Source organism: Colossoma macropomum, unplaced genomic scaffold (genome assembly GCF_904425465.1).
Source record: "Colossoma macropomum unplaced genomic scaffold, Colossoma_macropomum, whole genome shotgun sequence".
Lineage (NCBI taxonomy): Eukaryota > Metazoa > Chordata > Actinopteri > Characiformes > Serrasalmidae > Colossoma > Colossoma macropomum.
In genome coordinates, this window is record NW_023494801.1 from 28,149,536 (window position 1) to 28,162,362 (window position 12,827).

General features: G+C 38.8%; 1 protein-coding gene across 3 annotated transcripts in view; it reads left to right on the forward strand.

Annotated features, from left to right (window-relative positions):
* fgf2 (fibroblast growth factor 2) overlaps window positions 1-12,827 on the forward strand; it is a 21,010-nt gene continuing 8,183 nt past the window's right edge. Inside the window, exons 1-3 of one of the 3 annotated variants that reach the window (XM_036589545.1) lie at window positions 1-253; window positions 966-1,296; window positions 12,325-12,428. In XM_036589545.1, the coding sequence (XP_036445438.1) occupies window positions 1,119-1,296; window positions 12,325-12,428 (282 nt within the window). In that variant the 5' untranslated portion in view covers window positions 1-253; window positions 966-1,118. Of the gene's footprint in view, window positions 254-899; window positions 1,297-12,324; window positions 12,429-12,827 lie in introns of those variants that run through there. The other 2 variants (XM_036589546.1, XM_036589547.1) reach the window with 2 other exon arrangements.

Consider the following 12,827-nt stretch of genomic DNA (forward strand, 5'->3'; position numbering starts at 1 on the left):
GAGAGAGAGAGAGAGAGAGAGAGAGAGAGAGATATTCCACAGACTGTCGCCAGCTGCTGTAAACACTTCAGCTCCGGACAGGAGGACACACAAACACACACTCACTGGTATGGCTCAACCAGATCATCATCATCACCACCAACATCATCATCTTCATCATCATCACCACCAACATCATCACCATCGTTGTCACAGCTCAGCTCTCTCTGCTGCAGAACAAGCCGGAGCCTGCAGCTCAGCACGATCCAAACCAGTACGACTTCACCTGTACTGTGACTCTCCTATCTTTTTCTTTTTCCTTTGATATTCATCATTTGTGTTTTTCTCTCTTTCTCTTTTCTTTATGTCTTTCTTCTTTACTTCCCTTTTTCTAACTCTGTGTTCATGTTTTTGTTTTATTTCCTCTCTCTTTCTCTCTCTCTCTCTGTCTGTCTGTTTCTCTTTCTCTCCCCATGAGCCTTTTTCTTTCTTCTTTCTCCCCTTTCTTTTCTTTTTCCTTCCATGTTCATCGTTTGTCTTATTCTCTCTCTCTGTCTCTCTTTCTTTTTCTTTCTCTCTCTCTCTACATTTATGTCTTTTGTTCTTTTTTTACTTTTTTCTCCTTTCATGTTCATGTTTTCGTCTTATTCTCTCTCTCCCTCCCCATTAACCTTTCACTTTCTACTTTCTCCCATATCTCCCCTTTTTTCTATTCTTTTTCTCTCTCACTATTTTCTTGTTCTTTCTCCTTTTCTTTTTTCTCTATTTACATTCAAGTCTTTCTCTTATTCTCTTTTTTTCTCTTCAAGTTTTGTCTCTCTCCCTCCCTCCCTCTCTCTCTCTCTCTCTCTCTCTCTCTCTCTCTCTCTCTCTCTCTCTCTCTCTCTCTCTCTGTTCTGCAGCAGTGGAGTGAGGGAGTGTAAACAGTGACCTGAGAGTTAACAAGAATCCCTGTCTCTCTCCCTCTCCCTCTCTCTCTCCCTCAGTAGGAAGAGAAGGAGCGAGAGAACAGAGGAGGAGGGGGGCGGCGTAGCCGAGAGGCCGCTGCAGAGGGGCTCCAGCATTACAGAGGGCTTCGCAGGACTGAGTGAGGGAACTCCAGGCGAAGCGAGAAAGCGAGAGGGCGAGAGAGGGCTGCGATGGCCACCGGAGAAATCACCACTCTGCCCTCGGCCCCGGCGGACGGAGGCAGCAGCGGCTTTCCTCCGGGAAACTTCAAGGAACCCAAACGGCTCTACTGCAAGAACGGCGGCTACTTCCTGCGGATCCACCCGGACGGGAGGGTGGACGGGATCCGGGAGAAAAACGACCCAAACAGTAAGAGCCCCCGACTCACCCCGCTTTGTACCCCAGGAACTTTGGGAAAGGCAGAGAGGGAGGGAGGGAGGGCAGGAACACAAAGCATCTTTATGATGTCGTAGCGTGGCAGGGGGAAGAAATCAGCGTCCGGCTGAGGTCAACTTTCCGACTGAGTTCATTTTAATATTAGTGCATTTCTGTTTTGCTTGCTCTCCGGGAATGCTTTCTTCCCCTCAACTGCAGGTTGATCTTTAGGAGACTAGTATGAATTACTCTGTAATTACTCCGATATTAATATGTAAGTTATTTAATCATAAGAAGGTCATTCCATGCCAGCTCACCTAGGGCCTGTCTGGTCACGTCATGGATTTCCACTCTGTTTGCTGTGCTCAAGACAGGATGCATATTGTGTGCCTGGGCAGTATAATAGATCCCCTAACAACAACAAATACAAACCCAACTCCAAATAAGTTGGGACAGTCAGTGAAACTCTAATACAAACAGAAAGCAGTGAGTCGCAAATTCTTTCTTGTTTGACCTGTATTAAATTGAAACCAGTAGAAAAGCATGATATTTGCTCTTTGACTTTATGAACATTATCACTTCTTTGTAAATATTTGCTCAGTCCAAATACGATGCCTGCAACACGTTCCAAAAAAGTTGGGAGAGCATGTTTACCACTGTGTTACATCGCCTTTCCTTTAAAGGTACAGTGTGTAAGATGTAGTCGCATCTAGTGATGAGGATGCAGATTGCAACCAATTGAATGCCCCTCCCTCACCTCTCCCTTTCCAAGTGTGTAGTAGAACATACATGGCTGTCAGGTGCATTACAATCTTGGTAGCTATTAGATATTTTTCAACATTTAGCCATGTTCCAGCTAAAGCCGATAAACAACAAATTGTATTTAGATTGGTGCACTAAATTACCTGTCCAGGAGAAAATTGTCAACTTCACATGTGGAATACGTTCATCTCTCATCAGCAATTTCCATCTGGGAAAAGCCACACCAATGTTTATCCTTGTTTTCATTTTGCTTCTTCATGTTTTTGCTTCTTTGATAACAAGGATTCACCCTCCCTTGCTTTTATCTTGTGCTAAATAATAAGTACAATCCTCCATTTGTCAAACTTTGGGTTCTTGAACTTCTCACATCACAAAATGGTCAGCCAGCACTGGCAGAAACCACTGGTTCTTCTTCTTTCTACGTCTTTCAACTGGTGCCATAGTGCTACCAAATTCAAGCTACGGCTTCAGTGTAAAAACATGAAAGGCACTCTCTAGAGCCAGTGTTTGGTTTGTCCATTCTGGGCTACTGTAGAAACGTAGCAGTGCAACCTGGTAGCTTCTGTTGGAAGAGGACCTGCTAACTATGTAGATATGAAGGGATCGTTCTTAAGGCCGATTTATACTTCTGTGGCAAATCAACGCAGAGAGTACGCCGTAGCCTACGCAAGTACGCTGTTGTGTAATTGCTCTGCAATTACAGGTTTTTCATCTTTGTCACTTCAACACCAGACATTCAAATTTATGGTCTTAAATATGAGTCTTTATCCTCTAAATGGGCGTTTTTAAGCATCAGTTACCTGGAAACAAGCCTGTACTGCGGTGGGAGGCTCGGTACACTCGTGTTAGCTTAGCTTAGCAGGTTACAGCTTAAAACACTACAGAACAGGTTTGATTTTGGCTTTCCGTCACTCCAACACCATCAGTTGACTTCACTGTTACAAGTTTTTTATCATCTATACTTGAGAAGGAGGAGAAGCTGGAAATGTGATGCTATCAAGTGGACCATTCACAATTGTTGTGGGACATGTACTTACATTTCTGAGGAGGTGTGTGTCAGGCTACAGCACAGGGCACAGCCCAAGTTACAGGTTATAGCTAAGGCATATATTTGATGCAGAAGCATAAACTGGCTTCAACAAAAACACAGTGATTTGTAGTTACAAGTGATTATACACACTGGTTTGTATACTTTATCCCATGTCTGGTAATAGATCCCTGTAAATCTCCACCTTTAAGAACATTTAGTAAATGTTTGGGGACTGAAGATACAAGCTGATCCAGTTTTGGAACCAGAATTTTTTGACATTCTTCAGTTATACAAGCCTGCAGCTGCGCCACCATACAAATCCTTCATTGTTGTATTGTCTTTATAATCTGCCAAGTTTTCAATGTGAGACAGCTCTGGACTGCAGGCAGGCCAGTCTAGCACCTGCACTCTCTGATTACACAGCCATGCTGTTTTAACTTGTGCAGAATGTTTCTTGCCATTGACATGTTGAAATAAGCATGGACTTCCCTGAAAAAGACGGTGTCTAGAAGGCAACATGTGTTGGTCCAAAACTGATATTTTTCAGTGTTGATGGTGGTTTCGTAGATGTGCAATTTACTCACTAATACCCCCCATGTCTTGACAGACACTGACCTTTGAACTTTACTCTGGTAACAATCTGGCAGTGCTGTCTGAAAGATCAAAGGTCAGGGGCATTCAGTTGTGTTTTTTGGTTATTTAGAGATTTTTTCCAGATTCCCTGAAACTTGTCATGTTATTATGCAACTCAGAGAGTGAATTATGACAAATCCTTGCAATTGCTTATTGAGGAATGTTGTTCTCAAACATTTAGACTATTTGCTGATGGATTTTTTTGTTAAAGTGGCGAGCCTTAACCCATCCTTGCTCATAAAGGACTAGGCCCTTCCTGGATGCTCCTTTTATACCCGAGCATGATTACTCTCACACATCTTATTTAAAATGTTTAATAATGTTTCTAGGCTTACATTGCCCCTCTCCCAACTTTCTTGAAATGTGTTGCAGGTATCAACTTCTGAATGAATGTATATTTACAAAAAACAGCGATGCTGATGAGATAAAACATCAGCTATCTTGTCTTTATACTGCTTTCCCTTAAATACAGGTAAAAACAGAAAATACTACTGTCTATTTCTATGACTTTCTAAAGCATTATAGAGGTTAGTTTTTGAATACAGGGTTTGCTTTATACTGTACATCAATATATTAGGCTTCTTACAAATAACTTATTTTAAAAATCTATTAAATAATGAGCAAATCAGAGCAGATTTCCATTTTGAGACAATATAGACTCATAAAGGCTTATTTAAATATTTAAATTTACAAAAAACTGGCTTAAAAATATGTTTTGAAATCACAGTGAAGCTTTAAATATCACACTCAGAAGTTAATAATTCATATATTTGCTAAAAACATAGGAATACTACAAAAGACCATTATTTGGCACACATTATTTTGAGAACTGACTAAATGATTACATCTCAAAGATGGTCAAATATGGCCTAAAAAAGTGCATCCTCCAATGTATTGACATGTTGAAGGTATTTATTAGCATAACACTCGTTGGTTTTAAGTAAAATATTATTCTTAGTGTTGTATTTATACCCTGTTAATATTTCACCTCAGCTCATTCATTCTGCAAACAGCTAAACACAATATTTAAGTTATTATTTATAAAAATCCATGGCTGTAAAAACCAAGATTTTGCTTGAACTTTTTCATTCGTCTTTTCACAACAGTGTCCTTTCATAACGTCATCTTTTAATAATGTTGCTGTCTCAGACCACTTACTACTATATTATACACACTACACTAATGAATACACTGCTAATGGTGGTCTACTTTCTGACATACTGTTTAGTTTACAGCACTTACATGTAAACTAAGCTGCAAAAAACAGCCTGTTTTGAATTCACAGTTTTGATTGGGCTCAATACAAGGCAACCAGTCACAAGAGAGGTATATATTTATCATTAATCCATGTTTTTGATGCTGGGAATGATCCAGTTTGCCGGATTCCAGTCATCTATCTATTTTATCATTGTACAACACCTGCATTGATAAGAGCCATCCCAGTCATTTGCATGTTCTCCAACAATAAAAATTTCTTCTGCCAATGAAAGGTTTCTTAGCATCTTGAGATTTTATCCTAAAAGCTTGTTTATCTTTCATAACCTTTGCTACTGAAGACAGTTTTAAACCAGCGCACAGGCTTAAATGGCAAAACTGAGAGTCCACGTTTTTGTTTTTTTATCACAATGGATAACGTGAATGTCTTAGTTCAACATCACATCTGTAAAAACCTGGTTTCCCACACATGCACTGATGTTGTTTGTACCTCAATAATCACAAATCACATTATAATTACATATTTTCTTGATATTAGTTGTTATCACGCAATTTAGGCAATCTAAATGTACTAATTTTTGTGAGAAGAACAAACTCAATAAGAGAGCAGGGGCGGAGTCACCCAGAATGCCTAGCGGGTTAGTTGATTTCGGTTTATTAGCTCTTATTTTTCCTTCAGACGTTGTTTTCAAACAAACAACACGTTCACATGTTATATACAGGTTACATAGAAGTTTGGATGCACTTCACATGTTTTAGGCATCCTAACCATCAAAGTGTTTAGTGTCTCTACTGAGTGGTCAGTTTGGTTGTAAACAAAAGAATTGAAACGCTGCAAAGTCAGTAGTTTTCTCAAAGCCATACACTGGAGTACACTTTGGAAATACAACCCCATTTCCAAAAAAGTTGGGATGCTGTGCAGAATGTAAATAAAAATAGAATGCAATGATATGCAAAATATGTAAACCATATTTTTAAAGAAAAATACTACAAAGACAACATATCAAATGTTGAAACTGAGAAATTTGATTGTTTTTTGAAAAAGTAAATGCCCGCTTTGAATTAGTCAATCAACCAACAGGTATGCAGTACACGACTTTACCAGCCTTTTGTTGCTCCTGTTCCAACTTTTTTGGAACGTGTTGTTGGCACTGAATTCAAATGGGGAAATATTTTTCAAAAAAACAATAAACTTTCTCAGTTTCAACATTTGAAATGTTGTCTTTGTACTATTTTCAATGAAATATAGGGATTAAATGATTTGCACATCATTGCATTTTGTTTTTATTTACATTTTGCACAGCGTCCCAATTTTTTGAATATTTTGAAAGTTTTTTGTACATCACAGCTTGCAATCATTATAATTATGTCAATGATGTGAAAATTAATAAACAATGTAGTAGTTACTCCAACTTAAAAGCTCTGTCAACAACTGTATAGTTTGTGTGACGCACACTTATACTTTCTTTGTTCAGCTTAAAATTGCGAGTATATTCAACTCCATGTATAATTTCAAACAACTTGAAAAACTGAGTTAAAAACTCAACCAGTTACCTCAGAAAGTAAATAAAATAAAGTTTACTGGGACAACATTTCAGCATAATTCACAGCTGTGTGAGTTAAAGTATACAAGCTAACTTGCTCTGCTATCCCGATATCCCAGCCTAGCTATTGGCTACATTTATACATCTGCATGTTTTCAGCGTTTTCCTTCAGCATGTTTCTGCATTTGCGACAAAAGTAGAAACATTTTCGATAGAAGGAGTCGTGGAGATCAGCAGCATTAGCCATAAATGGCTAGAAAAGCTTAAAATAATCAAGAAGAAGCTTTATTTGTGATAAATGTTTCAGTGCGTGGGTTACTGATTGAACTTGAGAGCAGAGAAGACTTTTCTTAAATGACCGCAGTCTAGGTCAGTCCGCAAATGCAGAACAGCAGGGGGACGCACCACCCCAGGGTTTTATTTACATCAAATTTTATGAGGACTTTTATTTTATAATGCAGAATTTTGATTCACTATTCATGCAGAGATTTAACTCAACTCTGGTACTTTGTCTCATTGGTTGCGATTGGTAATGGTCAGCGGCAAACTTGGTCAGGATTTGCCGCTTATCATCAGTCGTAGACAAACGTTTAAACACCCTCAGCCAAAGAACATGTTTCGTTTATCTTCTAAGTGAAAATAATACGTCCGCTACAGGGAACAAACTTTAAAATGGTATTTTTCTGTAAATTTTAGCATAATTTCCATTTATTTGCTGAGTTTAACATTACAAAAATAAAACAAAATATAAATTAGTTTTATAAAAATAACTTTTAGACAGGCAGCATTTTCTGTTTTTGTTTTTTTATGTCAAATTCAGCAAATAGACAGTAATTGTTTTAAATTAAATTAATTGCATTGAAATGTGTTCTCTGTAGAAGATGCGTTAACTTATTTTCACTTATTACTTATGACATTTGTGTAGGTTTATGTAGCAAACTCAGTCATAATTCATGTTTACATAACAATTTCCAACCTCTCTTTATCCTTTAGAGTTAAACAGGTTGTTTGAGGGTAGTATATATAAATAAGCTCTGCTCTGATTGCACTGTATTGCACTTTATTCAAAAAGCAGTCCGGGCTGAAACACTCCTTATAACTTCAGTGTGAATGGTGGAGCTAAATTGCTGTAGGCTGAATAGATGGATGTATGTAAATACATAGGTTTTTGTGACATCACAAAAATGGTGAATGGTTTTTGTAGCCTAGTTTCTGTAGAATTAACTGTACATTTTGAAACTTCAACAATTTTTACTTACTACACCAAACTCTCTTCTTTCAAAAAGTGAGGAATATCCAGTTTTTCCATGATAAAGGCCCTTTAAAGGCACAGTGACAAACTGTTTGACCAGTTCTAAGAGAAGTTATAAAATTGCCAGGTAAAAATGAATTACGGCTGCTTTTGTTACATAAAACCTCAGCTCAGTTCACCACAAGGGATAAAAAGTAAATGCATGAAACCTGTAGGATATGGACCCTTTAATAATTTGAAAGTATGTGCATGTGAAGAATTCTTCTTGAGGACTCTTTGGTAGCTGGTGTGTGTTCAGATCTTGTGTCCTCATTATGGTTGAGTGTTTCAAGAGGTCAGGCTGAGTCTGATTACAGAGCGTGGTTAGAGCAATTAGTGGTGATTCTACATCAAAGCCTGACCACACAGACTCAACTGGACATTCCTATCCTTAGCAATGCTATCTGTGCGTGTGGGAGAGAGAAAAATTAGAGCTGTTACACTGTCTTCCTTTCACTTTCATTCACTCTCTCTATTTCTAATCCACACACACAGCACCCACTGTGAGTAATGTAAGCCACTGATGGTCTTAAAGGGGAATTCCACCAATTTTGTGCAATTTCTGCATGATTAAATCATAAAGGCGCAAACAAAGGCATTCAGAGTGGTTTGATGTTGCATGCTCTGCTGTAGAGAAACCTACCAAGTCAGAATTGAACACAGTGGTGGTGATAGGAACCAGATGTCTGGAAAAAGCTATTGCATGAAATAGTTATGAATACTGATGCCTGAGAACATCGTTTTATGACAGATTTTGGCCTAAAACATATATGTTTTAAATATATTTGTAGCATTCACTGCCAAGAAAGAGGACATAGCTTTTGCACAAGTTGTTGTGCTTTATTAAAGAGCTGTTGTAGGCCATCCTGTACTCAACTGTGTTCTAACAGTTCACTCTACGCCTAGCTAAGACCTGTACTCTCAGCTGTCACGTCCACAACTCTCTCAGCTTCCAGCTTCGACTGACTTCAGGTCTTATCTGCCCTTACACATCAACACAGCCAGCGGGCTAGCCCTGCCTTCACAATAACAGTCCTTATAGAATAAACCCAGAGAAAAACTGCATATACATATATATAATTTTCCATGGCCATCACTGTAAAAAAATCTGAGTGGATATGTTTCTCCACAATGATGCATTTCAGTGTGCATTTAATTAGTTAAATTATGAAGACACTTTGTTAAATTGGTGGAATTCCCCAAGTAGTTCAGGCAGGCCTATCACAGCTAGATTGTGAGCTCAATCCTTGGCGGTGCCACAGCTATGTGGTTGATGCCAGGAGTCCAAAGCTTTATTTGGACAGGATTAGTTTTACATGTGGAGGTGGAGTAACGCATGGTGTTTCTCAGTGTTTTTATTCCCATCTGAATCCGCCATGTCAGTCATTCTTACAGACTATATGCTTCCACGTCAGTAAAGATTCAGTTACCATCATAAAACAAACCTTAGAAATGCACTATAGGATCAGAAGTATGCGGACACCTGACCATGACAACGATATGAACTTGTCGGACATCCCATTCCAAAACCATGGGCATTAATAGGGAGTTGGTCCCACTTTTGTGGCTGTAACAGTCTCCACTCTTCCGGGAAGGCTTTCCACAAGATTTGGATTGTATCGGTGGGACTTTGTGCCCATTTAGTCAAAAGAGCATTTGTGAGGTCAGGCACTGATGTTGGACGAGAAGGCTTGGCCAGCAATATCTGAACTCTCTCGGCTTCCAGCTCCAACTGACTCCAGTTCTTGTCTGCTCTTACACATCAACACAGCCAGCGGGATAGCTCTGCCTTCACAATAAGAGTCCTTACAGAATAAACCCAGAGAGTAACTGCTGTAGAACTAATACTCTAAGATTAACATGCAGAACACACTACAATACTCCTGCAGGCATTGTAAGGCAAAACAGTCCCCAAAGAAAATAAAGAAACTGCTATTTTACCATCATCAACATATATATATATATATATATATATATGAAGACATGTAGGTTTACAAGTTATTTTGGATAGTAAATTAAATGGCTATATTTGTGTTGTAGACATCACGACCCCAGGTCCCCATTGCCACCACTGTAAAGAACTCTAAGTGGATAAATTTCTCTACAGTGATGCATTTCAGATAAAACTACTCCCACTTCTATGTACATTTAATTGCCGAAATTATGCAGACACTTTGATAAATTGGTGGAATTCCCCAAGTAGTTCTCCTGGGCCTATTACAGGGACATTGCAAGCTCAATCCTTGGGTATGTCACAACTAACTGGTGCCAGGAGTCCAAAACACTATTTGGAAGAGATTAGTTTTACATGTGGAGGTGGAGTAACGCATGGTGTTTCTCAGTGTTTTTATTCCCATCTGAATCCACCATGTGAGCCATTTCAACCCAAAGGTGTTCAGAGGGGGTTGAGGTCAGGGCTCTGTGCAGGCCACTGGAGTTCCTCCACACCAAACCATGTCGTCAAACCATGTCTTTATGAACCTCGCTTTGTGCACAGGTGTCTTCATGTGCCTTGAAGGAAGCATGTGCTAGCCTTCACCCTCCCAGCATGGTAGCATCATGTGATAGGAGATCTGTGGGAAGTGGAGATGAGTAAACAGCAGGAAGAAAAATCCCAAAACAAAACAGTGATTTTCTCTTTTTTTTTCATTCATCTTTCTCCCCTATGCCACCTACAATGTATACCACAACCAAGTATCTCCATTTCTATATCAATACTGAACATGGTGGCCGTCTTTTATATTTTTTCATGATGCTCCAAAAATGTTTTTACATTAACTTACATTAAATGAACAATTTTTACCTTCTGTAAAGTTATCATTTTGCAGATGCTTGTTTTCCTTCAGACTATATGGATTCTTGTTGGCTTATATATAATGTTATAGCATATATACAATGTTTTCAGCAGCCAACAATGTCTCAACATAAGTGCATCTTCTTCAAACCTGTTGGAAAAGCATCCCAGGTGGCTCACCCTGAACTTGTTTTGCTCACAGCGTAACTCCCCATGTGTCATTTCACAGTTTTGATGTCTTCACTGCTATCCTAAAATGTGGAAAATAGAAAAATAAGGAAAACTCCTCTATGAGATTTTCCCAAACAAATCTGGGGCAGCCCAAGGCGCATCATGTGTTCACTGTTGTTTGGAGTTGACCCATCACGCATATGAAATCCCTGCAAAAAGACATGATCTCAGCATCAAAGAATGCTCAAATTTCCCAAATCTGCCCCACCAGGAGGCGAACCGTCTCTTTTCTGTCAAACCTCAAGACTATTCAGACGGCATACTCCTGAGTTTGAGCCTAGCTGTACATGTGGAAGTGATTAGAGGGGTGTTCATGAATTAGTAGTGAGGGATGGTGTGCCTGTGATCGGCACCGAGGTAGCTGTGTTGTTGACATCCTGAACGGAAGCACCAGAGGCATCATGCCCATTTGAATTTTTCAGATGTTTTTAGAGACTAATTAAACTTTTGGGCTATTTTAATAACAATTTAGAGATCTACTGATTATTTTGGTGATTTATCAAGTAATCTGAGCTTTCAAAATGAGCGTTGTATGCGTATGTTTTATCTTATCAACTTTACTGTTTTTTGAAACATACGCTCATTCTGAAATTCATGCTTGCAATACGTCCTGAAAAAGTTAGGGCAGTGGCAATTTAAGACTGATGTAGTCATGCTTGGGTTTAAAAGAAGCATCTGGGAAAGGCCTTGACCTTTATGAACATTGTTGGTTGCTGCATCCACAAAAGCTAAGACTTTTCTATGCAAATTGGAAGTAATATATCAACCACGTCCAGAAGTGCTGCCGAATTCCCTGGGCTCTTATCTGAAATGGACACTGAGGCACAGTAGAAGCATGTATTGTGCTCTGACAAGCCAACCTTTTGAATTGTTTCAGGAAATAATACACATTGTATTCTGTGGGCCTAAGACTAAAGGGTTCATCCAGATTGTTACCTGCATAAATTTCTAAGGCCAGGGTTTGTCATGGCACACGGGTGAATTAATGCCCATGGCATGGGTACCTTGCACATCTGTGAAGGCACCATTAACACTGAAAGATACATACACATATGCTGCCTTCTAGATGACGTCTTTTTCAGGGGCATTCATGCTTATTTCTGCATGACAACACCAAGAAACATTTCTGCATGATTTAGCATGATTTAGCATGACGGCATGCTCCTCTCCCAAATTTTTTGGAATGTGTTGCAGACATCATATTTGGAGTGAGAGTGTATTCACAAAACAACAACATTAAATTCAGGTAAGGTAAACGTATTAAATTAGGTATTAAATTAGGTATTAAATTAAGGTAAAACATTGAATATGCTTTTTTGTGTTGTTTTCAATTTAATACAGGTCAAAAGAAATTGACTAATCACTGCTTTCTGCTTTTATTAGCATTTCACATACTGTCCCAACTGTTTGGGAGTTAAGCTTTGTAATTTACATGGTATAGACATAAAGTTGCCACCTCAAAACTGCCACCTCAAGAAAATTGGGTAAATGACGCCTTTGTTATTTTGTCCTGTCCTGACAGTCCGGCTGCAGCTCCAGGCCACGTCGGTAGGAGAGGTGGTCATCAAAGGCTTGTCTGCGAACCGCTACTTGGCCATGAGCTCTGACGGGAGGCTATATGGAGCGGTGAGTGCATTATATACACAAACACTGCCCTGCTTTAGAAAGGCATTCTGTAAAAAAAAAGACACCCAACTGTTATGAATGTGTTTAATATAAAATTGTATTCTTTGCCAGTTTTCAACAAGGTAATACAGTAAAGACTAAGCAGGCTTCTCTTAGGGGGAAACAATATGTGTAAATGTATAAATATTTGTCTTGGAGATCCTTCTGTTGAATGAAAGATGATTTTTTTTCTTCCATAATGTTGTCAGAATATAGTTTGGAAATCTGTATGATTTTTAAAAATAGATTTTCATCTACGTAGGTAAGCAAGTTAGTTAAAATTTATGAAAATATGTTATGTTGTGTTGAAATGCTATTTTATTGTGCCAGTACACTGATTTGATATCAATAAGATCACAG